Source organism: Cygnus olor, chromosome 6, assembly GCF_009769625.2.
Source record: "Cygnus olor isolate bCygOlo1 chromosome 6, bCygOlo1.pri.v2, whole genome shotgun sequence".
NCBI classification, from domain to species: Eukaryota; Metazoa; Chordata; class Aves; order Anseriformes; family Anatidae; genus Cygnus; species Cygnus olor.
In genome coordinates, this window is record NC_049174.1 from 35,004,643 (window position 1) to 35,018,821 (window position 14,179).

The 14,179-nt window shown below is 33.5% G+C and overlaps 1 protein-coding gene across 12 annotated transcripts in view; it reads right to left on the bottom strand.

Moving 5' to 3' along the window:
• Positions 1-14,179, bottom strand: part of LRP1B (LDL receptor related protein 1B) — a 684,970-nt gene that overhangs the window by 116,683 nt on the left and 554,108 nt on the right. For all 12 annotated transcript variants that reach the window (XM_040561328.1, XM_040561327.1, XM_040561326.1 and 9 more), the window contains 7 exons: positions 12,551-12,670; positions 11,390-11,503; positions 11,042-11,191; positions 7,975-8,097; positions 7,229-7,348; positions 4,796-4,924; positions 3,402-3,524 (listed from right to left, as the gene is read on the bottom strand). In XM_040561328.1, coding sequence (XP_040417262.1) covers positions 3,402-3,524; positions 4,796-4,924; positions 7,229-7,348; positions 7,975-8,097; positions 11,042-11,191; positions 11,390-11,503; positions 12,551-12,670 — 879 coding nt within the window. The remainder of the gene's footprint in view (positions 1-3,401; positions 3,525-4,795; positions 4,925-7,228; positions 7,349-7,974; positions 8,098-11,041; positions 11,192-11,389; positions 11,504-12,550; positions 12,671-14,179) is intronic.

Sequence of the window (14,179 nt, forward strand, 5' to 3'; positions counted from 1 at the left end):
GATTTTAATCTCCAAAAATTTGATTCTTCCAAGAAGCAAATTTAAATTCTAGTTACTACTGAAGCTTTGATTTAAATACCCAGGCTGTGAACATCTGAAACAAGTAACGATAAGAGACAAATTATAGAAGTAGAGTTAATATTTGTCCTTCTTTTCTAATTACTACATTTCCTGCTACATAGCATAGCTTTTTTTTGATAGCAGATGGGACATGACATTTGACTGCCTGGGATGAGATATCACTCTACATCAAGAGCTTTGAACCTTTTGTATCTTTAGCCATCATTTAGAAATGTGTTCATGTACTATTTTCAAAATGCAATATGTTACAACGTCAATTACAATCATCACTTGGAATACAAAATAATTCTGAGGCCTCTGAGGTGTGTTTTTTTTTTCTTTCCTCTCTCTCTTTTAACATGCATCATGCTTGAAAGAAGATAGGCTGATTTAATATTTGATACTTTTTGGTTGTCTGAAACACCTTTGACTGGGAGTTTTTATAAGCCAACAGTTTTACCTCAGATCTGTAATGTTTCACAAAGATGTCACCATCAAAAATCTCATTACAAATGTGAAGAACAAGGGCCTCTGTTCTCTTCTCAATTTAATATTGCCTCTTTTCTGGATGAACAGGATATAAATAAATCGGGAACTAAAATAAGAAAATTCTTGCTATTCCTATATTTGTCTTTTGATTAGTTACATGAAATATTTTGTACAGATTATCCTTGAATAGGGTTCCTCTTTTTTTTTTTTTTTTTGAAGAGCATACGAAATGCCTTACAACATCAGACAGTGGCTCATCTAGCTGTCTCCAACAGCAGCAATAGGAGATGCATTTTAAGGAGAATATATTTTGTTCTCATGTTCTCCCCAGCTTGAATTATTTTTATGTTTTTGTTTACAAGTAATTAATTATTTAAATTTCATAAACAAAACAGGATTATATAATGGAATTAAAATTTGTTTCAAAGAAATTTTCAAGGGCTACAAGAATTTTTACAATCTGTTTAGATGCAAAATCTGATACAAGTTAAAACTGGTTATTCTAATTACCCGTCCAATTTTATATTATATCTGAATTATTCCCTAGGAAAACAAACAAACAAATAAAATATACCCTTGAATAATACAGATGAAAAATAATACTGTTTTAAATGGAATCCTCTAACTTAGCTTTTAGAAATATATGTCAAATGAATTTTTATCCCACTCAGTAGACAGCGGATGCTGAATAACCATATAATTTGGGGGGATATCAAGATGCAGATCTAGCAGAGCTCTAAAATCTAATAGAGCTATAGTTAGGCTACTTAGTTTGCAGTCAAATAAAAAAATAGATATCTCAGTGAATTAGATGGTTAATTTTTACATCATGACAGCACCTTAAAAAGTCTGTTTTGGAATTTACTTCCTGCTCTCTACAAGTAGTTACCTTTCTCATAAATGAATGTATCCCTTCCCTAAAATTACATTGAGTTTACCACACTGTTTTATCCTAGTCACACACTACCGTGTGTAGTTGATTACCACTTATCAGAAAATCGCACTGAAACACTGCAACATGTAACAGATGTTGCTGTAGATTTCAGTTTACTCAGTAGAAATTAAGTGGAGCCTGTTCCTGAAGGCAGGTCTATATTACAATTAGTTCAGTAGTCTGTACACCCCTTCTTCTGTTGCTATTTCCTCCTTCTGCCCCTCTCCAAAAGTCTGTCAAAATACTTCTATTTATTTGTTAGTATTTTAAGGGACCATGCATGTAGATGATGCTATAGAAAATATAGAAATATATATATATAATAGAAATATATGAGCAAAAAATTGTAATCATTTAGAAAAAAATGCACTTATTTCTGAAGTTTTTGAGAAACTGTTCAGTTCTAAATATTTATTAAAGAACTGAAGACTGCTTCCAAGTAAAATCTGATCAGAAAAGCACTCCTCCTACTCCCCTGACTCCTCAGCTTGTTCATGTAGTGCTAAATAAAGGAACAAACCCCTAATGAGTCACTTCCTATAAAGGGTTCTGGCATGCAGAAACTATAGTTTATGCTTTCACTATTGTGTGGGTACACTCTCAAAGACTTCTTTTGGCAAAATGATCTAGATAGCAACAGCTGTTAAGATACCAATGTCAGTATAAAGTGTGCAGTTCAATCACCCAAAACAGTCAGTACGGGTGCAATGGGGTGTGCATCTGACCTCACAGAAAGCTACAGTACTCAATGGATTAGTGTGCTGTAGAGAGCAGCAGGAGTGCACTCAGGTAGAGCTCCCACATCCCCAGGAGATGTGCCGCAGGGCTACCTGGGAGCCCAGAGGGCACATATGCTTGCAATGCCATGTGCCAGAGTGGGAGGGAAGGTGCATTTAACTTCTGTGTGTATGTGTGTGTGTGTCCATGGGTGTGTGTATTCAGAACTTTGGGGGATTAGTTACAGGAGGGCATTTAAAAATGAGTAAGGTATATTAACATTTTACAGGTGTACTCTGATTTATCCATTGTGTTGTTGTTATTTATACTAAATGTATAGTCACCGATATCCACTTAATTGTATGTCATTAATAAATCAATAACCTGCTTTGATCCTGGTTTGGTTTAAACTACATGAAGTAAGCAGTTTTTCATTACAACAACTTATTGTCATCAACCGCTCCTTTCAAAACACCATGTAGTTTACTTAAGTGAAAAGGAAAAATAAAGTCTGATAGGAAGTCTGCATGTTTGATCTGCTTTTTTCTATGGTAGCTAACTACACTGGCAAACACACCAGTGGCATGGCGCAGTAAGGATGCAGCACTAGAATGAAATAACTGGTAATGAGAACCTAATATCCACAGTAGAGGCATTTCAGGATTTCACTTCACACTACTTCTCCTCTGTTCCTGTGGACTTCCTGTCCATTGCTGTCTGAAGTATACCTACTATCTGGCTCAGTTTCAAAGGATTTTGTTTGTTTGTTTCCCCCTATCATTTTGTTTGCTTCAGCAGTGCTGCATGTGTGCCAAAACACCATATGTGGGGGTGCCTGGGAGATTCCCTTCAGGGGGGATTCCCTTCATTCCCTTCCCTTGCACTCCTGATCTGACCTACCTAACGTCAATGCAGCAGGAATCACTGCTTCATCTTAAAGAACCAGAAGTTATAGATTGCACGCTTTAAAATTATTTTAAATCTCATTAGCAAGTAATTGTAAGTCACAACAATAGGAAATAATTTGTCATTGCAGCTCCAGCTCCAAGTTAATACCACTAGTTAATGTTAAAACAATTATAAAAAATGAAGAATTTTTTTTTTTTTTTCCAATAGTGACTTTAAAGAAGCAGACCTTGCAGGAGGCCCTGTAGTTAACAGTCTGAAATTTTTCTGTTTATTCAACTTTTATTGTACTTGCCACATTCCAGTGATTCATCTGATCCATCTCCACAGTCATCATCATGGTCACATACAAACTGTTTGGGAATGCAGATGTTGTTATGGCACATGAAAGCATTCTCATCACAAGTGTTATTAGGAGCTAAAGAAAATACAGTACATAAAAAAAATGAAATTGAGAACAGTAAGGTATATAGCCATTTTGTTACAGAAAAATGACATGAGAAGTAGCTATTGTCAGTGTATTCACTGTAAATAACTTTAGCTTTTTGGATCATCACATAATTAAATGGCAGAAAAAGATGCTCATAACCACCAAGATACCTAAAGGATAGCTAAAATCTCACATAATCCAAGACAAAAAGGTTTCAGAAGTTGATGCTGTCTACAGCTAACTTAAGGTTTGCCTCTGAGAAAAATAAAGTTAGTAAAGTACAGGTTTCTTTCTTATATTACTCTGCTCCTTAACAAAAGCTCTTTAAAATCCATAAATACCCCAAGTACAGCTCATCTTACAAAATAATATATCATAAAATATGCATAAAGGAGGCTGTAGCGAGGTGGGGATTGGTCTATTCTCCCATGTGCCTGGTGACAGGACGAGGGGGAATGGGCTACAGTTGCGTCAGGGGAGGTTTAGGTTGGATATTAGGAAGAAATTCTTTACTGAAAGGGTTGTTAGGCATTGGAATAGGCTGCCCAGGGAAGTGGTTGAGTCACCATCACTGGAGGTCTTTAAAAGACGTTTAGATGTTGAGCTTAGTGATATGGTTTAGTGGAGGACTTGTTAGTGTTAGGTCAGAGGTTGGACTAGGTGATCTTGGAGGTCTCTTCCAACCTAGATGATTCTGTGATTGTGATTCAGTGCAGAGACATTTTTTCTGTATTTTTAATCTACACCATTGTTATATACTTTGATAAGACAAAACCTCTAGTGAAAGTACTACTGTAATTCTGACACATTCAATACAAATGTATTTCAGAGGACTGGAAGCAATACTTCATAGAGCAGGACACACCAACATCTGACCAATTAGCCAGAAGAAATTGGAGACATAACTATATTTCCGTTTTTGACGCACAACCTCCCTCACATGCAGCAGCATTTTCTTCAGGAAGAGGAAGAAGACTGCATTGTCAATGATCAGCTGATTTTTATTAGTAAACATGCTGTATAATGTGGCACACACACTGATTTTCATCTACTGGGCATCAATAACAAAACCTGAAGATGTTAGGTTGATTAAAACATTTAAGGATCCTGGTATGTATGCTCACATGTGGCTAGACAATATTTACTAATAATCTTGGCAATATAAACTTATGATCCTATGGACACAAAGAGCATCTGGGTATTATAAAGGCAAAAGTATCAAGAAAAGAAATACTATGCATTTTAACATGCAAACATACCACAGCCTGCTGTAGAAAGTTCATCACTTCCATTAGGACAGTCTCTTTCTCCATCACAGAGCCAGTGTTGAGGAACACACGCATGGGAGCCTAGGCAACTGAACGTCTCCACAGCACAGGTAACTGAACCTGTAAAGATGCTATGTGTGAGCGTTCAACATGGTCTAACTGCTGTTTGCATTGTTTTGTTGTTGTTGTTGGTGGTGGTTTTGATTGTTGTTGTTTTAAACATAAATGGTAATGACTGGGGAAGCTAAAAGAAAATTTGGTTTGCACAGTATGATAAACATACAGGCCGAAACTGTATTTTACAGTAAAATTTTGACAATCTCTCTTCCGTTCTTTCCATTTACTCTTTCTTAATTCACTGCAAAGAAATTTAATTTACCGTACTTCATGAAACCTGTCCAACAGAATAACTTTACTGACCAATTTTGGGCTTTATGTTTGACATCATGCTTTGGACTGTCTGAACAAAGGAACTCATTTTATTATCCTCATAATCCTAACATCACTATACTCTATGCCAGGAGGCTGCAGGTATCCAGATCTTGCACGAGACAGCCCCATATGTCTAGAAAAGAGCAATATGCACTACATACAATAGTAGCGGAAGTAAGAAAATCTTCCACAGTTCCAATGCAAGGAATTCAACATACTGTTTGACTAAATCTGATATATTATTATTATTATTATTATTATTATTATTATTAAACAGGCTTTTCTCTATACAAAATATTATATCTTAGGATTTATTTTACTATTTTGAGGTAAACACTTGTTCAATCCATCAATTAATCTTCTTAGATAAGCTAAATATACTTTATCAACAGAGTATTTTCTAGTCATTTTAATTAGAAATTAACAAAATAGTAAAACAAATTCAAAGACTTCATTATTTTTTTTTTGGTACTACTTAACGCAAGTGAAAGAAAGCTTTTGTTTATTTATACTCATTTGTCATTTTTGGATGCTTCTGAAATTAAACTTCAGGCTGAATAAATAACGATTTTGTAAGATTCAAAAACACAAAGTCATCTTGATCTCTCTTTTCTTTTTACAATTTAGAATGGTCCCCTGTTCCTATGAAGAAATACAGCCTTAACTCCCACTTTGTTACTGTTGTGGATATTTTCCTTTTCAGGACAGGGCTTAGAATTTTGTGGGTGGGCTTTCCTCTAATAGATCTACAATGTATTGTCAAGATACCAAAAGAAGTAATCCTAAATATCCTTCAAAGAAAAAAGTAACAAAAATCACTGTGTTGTAGTGACACTTGGTAATTTGCTGGCCTTTGTCTTCTTCCCTCCTCCCCCTTTCTATTTCCTGCTCTGTGTTTCCTATTAAGGTTCAGGCCTTGATGTTTCTTAAGGTTTCACATTGTTAAATAGTAGTCCCAGATGCCTGTCTTCTCATTTCACACCTGCTCCCCTGATCCTGTTCCTAGGGGGATGAGAGACAGACAGAAATCTTCCTCTTAAAAAGACACTGCCTCCAACTCTCCAGTCTTCACGCTGACTTGAATACCATGAAAAAATGTACTGTAGATGAAGGTCAACTTGAAGTTAATGTAAAAACTCATTATAATAGTATATTTTCTATCTTCATCCTTTTCATTGGTTAGCATTTCTACATACGTGTTGATTAAGAAATTATTTTAACAAATCACAACTCTGAAAACGAGCTGAAGAAATTTATCTACTTAATGTAATGCTTTCAGTAAAATAATCATAAATAACGATATTTTTATTGTGTTATCACACATGAAATATGTAGCAAAATACTCTTTGCTGAACATACTTTAAATAAGAAGATTAAAAAATATTTAGAAGTTAAATTTTTTAAAGAAAAATCATAAAATACAACAAAGATGGAACCAATTTATAAAATATCATGAAATTGTATCATCAGTATCATGACAGCATAACTTGACACAAGTGATTTTCTTTCTAAAAGAATTCACTAAATTTTCCACTCAACTGAGTCTCAGATAAAAGTAAAAATTTCCTGTAAAATTCAAGTATTTAGGGATTTGAGAGGAATATTATGCAATCATGTTTACAACTGTATATACAAAAATTTAAAGGGAATAGCAGAAAGAGTTGTGAAAACAAACAAACAAGCATACTTTTAGAGTCTTAAGGTACCTACCTACCACTGAAATATAAAACTGAAATAACGATACAGGTATTTTACCTCAGGGATGGGAATTAGAGAGAAGTTTGGTTTTGCCCATGGTGGCAGGCCCCTCACATCCTCACTGACAGACTACACACAAATCATATAGTCCCCATAAAAAGGAATTTAGCAAGGCTGTTGGCAGGGGAGAAGATATCCTCTATCCTTTAAGGACACGTTCCCTTTCCACTACCTTCATGGATCACTTAGTATGTATGATCTGACATGATACAGAGCTAAAATTATTCTACTTACCACAAATAGCATCACTCTCATCTAAACCATCTCCACAATCATCCTCACCATCACAAGTCCATTGTTTAGAGATGCACTTGTTTGCAGAACAAGCAAACTGATTCCATGAACAGGACGAATCTAGGAATGACACCAACCACTGCATTTGTTAGGTTCAAAACAGCACTGTGATTCCAGCAATTTAGCCAATGAATGGATCCTCAGCACTGCTCCTTTCTGTCCTCCCAATTGTACTGTATTAATACACTCAAATACAGTATAATCCTAATCTCTGTATTCCAGATGTTATCAGTTTATCTAAGAGTTTGTATTCGCCAATACATTTTTAAAAAGGAGCAATTAATTAAATAATGATAAAACATTCAGAATGCTTACATTCTAATATTTGAAAACATTTTGCTAGTGGGAAAAGGACAACTTTTAAAAGCATAAAGCTGGTTTGTGTATTTTCACATGGATGTTTTAACTATACTGAACTGCTTTATTTTGGTAATAGGACAGAGATCGCACAATCCACATTTTCCAACATTACCCTCCTCTTGGTGCTGCAGTATTTAAATGAATTTTAAATATTTCATGTTCTTTTCTCTCTTTCAAGAAAAATAAGGATTTTAATCTGAAAATGAAGTATTAGGGACTTTTTTTATATAGCTTTATATTCAATCTCAGAGACAAACTTGCATACTTCTTTTTGTTTTTAAAATGTTTCAGTGGTTACAGAAATAAAAATAAGATAAAATGCTCACCACAGTGCAATTCATCTACTCCATCCTCACAGTCTTTCTGCCCATCACAAAGCCAGGTGTTCAGAATACATCTTCCACTAGGACAACCAAAATAATTTTCTTCACATGTGGGTTTGTTTTGAACTGTGATAAAATAAAGAATGTAATGTAAAATGGTCTCTACTAGTATGAATAGGAGCCTAATACATTTCTGCTAAATTTCTGAATACTGATGGACAACAAAGTGATCATGTTTAAAAATGTAAAAAAAAAAAAAAAAAAAAAAAGAAAAAAGTTATATTATTGTTATATTATTTAACTGATAACTAAGTACTTTAGGGAGCTGAAATACTTAGGAGAAAAAAGAGAGCACAGCTTCAATTTAAATTAAAGGGACCTACAGATGAAAGTATTAAGTATTTCCGTTAACAGATTTTTAGGTCAGGTATATCAACACTGCTTGTTGTTTTACACCAGCTGAAGAAATTGTCCTTCTGTTCCCTCTGCCAGTACCTACAAGATAACTGGGGCAGTATTTTTGTCACTGGGATAAGCTATAAGCTTAACACATGCTCTAACTGTTACCATTGAATTACAGTACTGACATTGGAGCCAGAGATTTAGATTTTGTCACAAATGAAAAAGTTGTTCTTCCATGCTTTATTTCTTTGTATATGGTGGAAGTCATTTGAGATTTATTTGAATGAATACTCAGAAAACAGACATGAGGAATTAAAACGTACCATAAATTTAGTTTCAAGACACAAATAGAAGTATTATTCTAATGAGTAGCACATATTTTCAAAATCTCAAGTAAATTTGTTGCCTGTGAAAACCCAGGCAATATGTACTCATTCTGAAGCTCTCTGCAAAGGGTTCTATTACTCCTTTAATGTATCAGTGCTATCTAAAGTTGTTTTGATTTTTTCCCCTCTTTTTCTCTCTCTTTAAGAAAAAAAAAAAAAGTTATGATATTTATGGCTTCTGCAGTTGCATGAATATAAAAAAGGATAAAGAAATAAATAGGATGTTTATGATGGCTGGGTAGAAATTAAAGACTGTCCAAGTATAACCACCCCTAAATGAATATTTTGCCTTAATTTTCTGTAAGAACAATGACACTGAACAAAGTTAAGATTGTTAATGAGAATTATCATATTCATAACAGAAACAACACTCAGAAACTTAATGTGCCAGAGTCAGTCAGTTCTGAATGAAATGGCAAAGGAAATCACAAGCAGGTTGAATTGGAATGGTGCTGCTTTCTAATAAAGGGAGGAATGATCTAGGCAATTAGTCACACATTAAAACGATGGAACTTTTGGCATACATTTGGAAAGACAGGAAAAAGTAACACAAATAAATGGACAATGCAATAAAATGCAATATTAGTTTACTTATGCAACATTAATTTACTAAAGCTACAGCATACTACCATCAAAATCTTCTTTGGTATGGAAAAAAACATACAAACAAAGGAAATACAGTAATTCTAAACTATTTTGAGCTCAAATATATGTAATACTAAAGAATGACTGGATAATCTGCAGAATTATGGAGATTAGAATGAAAACTATAATTTAATATGCATCTGGCTATAGGGAAGATGAATGTTCTTAATAGCGGGTTTAATTGATGTTAGTGCTGAAGTTCTAGGTATCCTCTGGATCCTTGTAATGTTTTCATCAATAAAGTTGGCACAAAGTAAATGAGAATTCTAATAGGTTTTAATGATGCAATGGGATTATCACTAAGAAAAACAGAATACTAAATGGGAATAATCAGATGATGTTAATTACTCAACTAGAAAAAAATAGATGGTATTTAACAATGTAAAATTCCAAGTTTTATTTGTACTAATTAATAACATTAATTATTAGAAAAAAGAGAGATACTGGTTTTAAGGAGATGATTACAAGTTAACTAGAGCAAGTCAACTATGAAAACAAAGAAACAAAATTTCTTGTGGGATCTTTCTCTCCAGTGCTACTGCATAGGCTCCAAGAGTAAATCTGTTTCAACACTAATAATTTACGTTATCTTCTAATTTCATTAACACTATGGTCATTCTGATAAAAATTGCTTAACAAAACATCATGAAAGTGCAGGCTTTCCCTCAAATTTATATTATATATGCATATATCTTCAAAAAGTATATTTCTAACATGTTAGTATTCTGACCTCATGAAAAATTCAGTTGAAAAGTTGGAATAATAAGACTCTTTAAACTGTCAAATACATTTGCTTCTTGTTTCTTTCATGTAAGATACTCTTCTCAGTCATTATTTTTGTTATTGGCTATTTGCTCATACCTATTGTAATAATATTTCATGAGTCATCTTTCAAGACTCTAACATTATGAATTTATTTAATTTTTTCTACATGTCATAAGGGTGTACTGTTTTTTCCACAGGAAAGTAGAAAGAGAGAAAACCAAGAGCCATAGGTTTGTATGTAAAGTAACACAATTTCCAGCAGTAAATACCTCTTCCTTTTCTGGAAGCCTACTACCTCAGCCTGGGGACAGGGACTAAGGTGTACCACAATCTCTTTGTACTGGCTCAAGAGCAGAAAAATCACTGAAGCAATAGCCCTGGATTCTACCCTGTCAGCCTACACCAAGCACCTCAACAAAATAAAAGAGAAATTAAAAACAAACAAAAAAAAAAAAAACAAAACTATTCAACAAGGAAAGAAATACAATCCACTAAACCAGTAGCTAATAAAATTTCCTGAGCATTTGTGCCGAAGCTTGATGAGCTTCATATTTTAATGACTGATGTTTTACTTAGATAAAAATGAATAATGACAGACCTAACCTGGATGAAACACGAAGCTAGATATTACACTTGTCTTCGGAGAAATGCATTAATTTGTAATAACTTGCATCATCTAATGAAATGCAAAATAAAAACTGGAGAGAAAAATTTCATTAACATATTTATCTCTACATGAAATATTGAGTATTGACTGAGTAAACATTTTGCAACATATTTTAAAATAATATCATAATATATTTTTTCCAGAAATTTGTGTATATACACACACACACATATATATATTTATATATATTCTTTTTGACAGTTACCTGGGCATTTTAGTTCATCTGTGTAATCTCCACAGTCATTAGATCCATCACATATCCATTCCGGCAGTATACAAAGTGAAGTAGAATTACAGCTAATAAATCCTGTAGATTTTATTCCAAGTTTATAGAAATAGGCACAGTTTGTATTTTCTGGAAAGAGACAATAAATTACTGTATCATACCTAATACAGATTGAAAGCCTTATTGTTTGTTTTTTACGTTTAGCTTGAATTTGCACAGACTATGCAGCTGTTGGCATTCAAGTAATGACTATGAATTATCCACTATATAACAAGGAATAATCATGGAACAGATGCTAAGATGAAGCACAGACAAACACAAACTTACCACAGTTCTTTTCATCTGAAGCATCTGCACAATCAATGATCTGGTTGCACTGCGATGATTTTCCAATGCAAATCCCATCTGCACAACGGAACTCTGTTGAAGCACATGTTGAATCTATAACGTATGGTTAAAAAAGATATAAATTCATGTACTAAACAGACAGTTCAGATGCATATTATACTTATTATACTTAAAACTTCTACCTTTTAGGATGGGGCCTTCAGAACTCACTGTACCTTCCAAAGCTAAAACTTCAGTAGAAATTAGTAGGCCTAATAAACTCAAAAGCATAGGTTTCTAATTTTTAAATTTCTTTATTGAGCCTAAACATCTCTCTTTAGATAATCCAACTCAATTTGAGATAATCATGTGAGAAGGAAACAAGCACTTCCAGCACCATTTATGAATCTCTTAAATTTTTTATTTAACACCACATAGGGGTTCTTGCCTGTATGCTTTTCTCTCTACTCATATTCAGCTGTGAGATTAAAAACTACATAGTACTTTCGGAAAAATCCTAGCCACTAGAGTTACATGATTTTTAGATATACACGGCATAATTTCTCCTCCAAACTTTCTGAATTGTAACGAAGGATTTGTGTTGTCTGCTAGATAATTTTTATTCATTGACTGAAGCACAATATAAATATTCATGTATTAAGATATAAAAAGAAAAACAATTTCAATATAAAAAGAAAATCAATTCTGATAAGTTTTACAAAGGACATAGACATTGTCATGCATCTGAGAAGCAAAGAAACAGAACATTGGCTACTTCAAAGAAGAAACAGTGCAGCAGATGCAGAGAAGAAATAACATAGCACATCTTTCATCCTTTCCATCTGTGGCAAAGGTACTACCTCATGTATCACTTCATGGAAGAAGCTGCAATAGTATTTTTGGAGTTTTCCTTAGCCCAAAAAACCTCTCCTTGTAGAGGACAGTAGGTGTAAAACCAAACTCAGTCTTGATAATCAGTCCCAAAATATGATCTCTTAAATATACCAGTGTGCACCTGCTCTTGTTTTTGAATTGTAAAGAAAAAATCCAAACCCCTGTAATTCCAGTAAAATTATCTGCATTTTCTAATTACTTCTGTTTACATATGAAATATTTACAGAGTAAAATTCTGAAACCACCTTGGAAGTAACTGCCATTTACCTTTACAGTCAAATTCATCAGAGTTGTCACCACAGTCATTTGCACCATCACACACTTTGTTACTTGAAATACAACGGCGATTAGAACATGGTTTGAAACCCTTTCGACAGCCTCTATTTTCTGGAAAAGGAGCACATAATTTCATTTAGACATTTGATACATTAACAGAAATAGCCTTACATTAAAAACAAACACACATACTCCAGAAAGACATTTTAAGTGAAAATGCATTTGAAGCTACAGAAAAAAACTTCTGGAATTGTTTTTGTCCAACACAACAACTTGGACTGATAAGCACACGAAGAATGATAAAGAATAATACATGAAAGCATGATGAGAAAGAACAGAAGAATGGCAAAGAATGAAAAAAAAAGGAAGTCTAACTACAAATTTTCATTATCTTGTGATGCTAGGAAAAAGAACTGTTATAAATTCTGATCAAACAGCATGAAAAATCTAGATTGCTAAAGTTAAAAAATCTGCCCTAAGCCAAATTCAACAATACTATGGAGATTAAAATAATAAAAAATATTAGCATAAAAGTTTCATACCTGACAGACATCTGTTCATCTACAGGATTAAGTATGCCTGGATTTTTGAATACTAATACTATAAGTATTGGTATTGCTCAAGTAAGTACACTATTGAAGAATGTATTAGTTTTGAGTACTCAAACATATCTAACATATGTAAAGTATTTCCTGAAGCCCTAAGCATTGTAGAATTAAAGCCACAATAATAAACAAAGTTCATAATGTTCATTGGACTAGTTAATCAGTAATGAATCCAGCATCCTGTACTTCATCAGATTCAGGAAGCAACATACTCTGCATGACCTAGTGCATGACAGAATTACATCTCTTTTTCTAATATGTAGCAAAAAGTTCTGTATGGTTGATTTAAATCAGGCAAACCTTACACAAGAATATTGCAAACTAATATAATGTCCATCACAAAAATGCGTGGCAAATTCATATAAATACAAATTGTTGGATCTTGCATTTATACTTTTTCAGTATCAAAGAAAAAGTATAAAGTAGTTTTAGCAGCTCTGTAAACCTGAAACTGACTTCTGATACATAAGACAACTACTCTGGAACAACAAGAAACAGTATTTTGAGATTCTTCACCAGCTGTAGCTTTCTTTCTAATTTGTTCCCATATGACTTTCTCTCTATTCCTTCAACCTACTCTCCTCTCCTAAAAAAAAGTACAGGAAACTATGAAAACTTAATCTTTCTCCTATGGACTGTGAATGAAATCAATGACTAAAGCTAACAGTAGAGCCAGATATGTTTAATCAATATAAAAACATACATGGTTGTGTTTTTTGTTTGTTTGCACCGTGTTTTGTGCTGTAGAAAATAATTTCTCTTTATGTCTAAGGAATAGACACAAATACAAATATGTTAACACACTACTTAGTAAGACAACCTAAGAAGGAATTCATGGATATAAGTCATTTACCCTTCAGGTGATTTGAAGCAGTCACTTGTAATTCAAGGGCTTCTGCCCACCAGGTAACTAGCATTGTTTTGTATATTCTGGATTCTCATTTCCTTGTTTGATGTGTTTTATTTTTTTCAAATTCAAACAAACAAACTTCCTTAGTTATTTAAAAGTAGATGA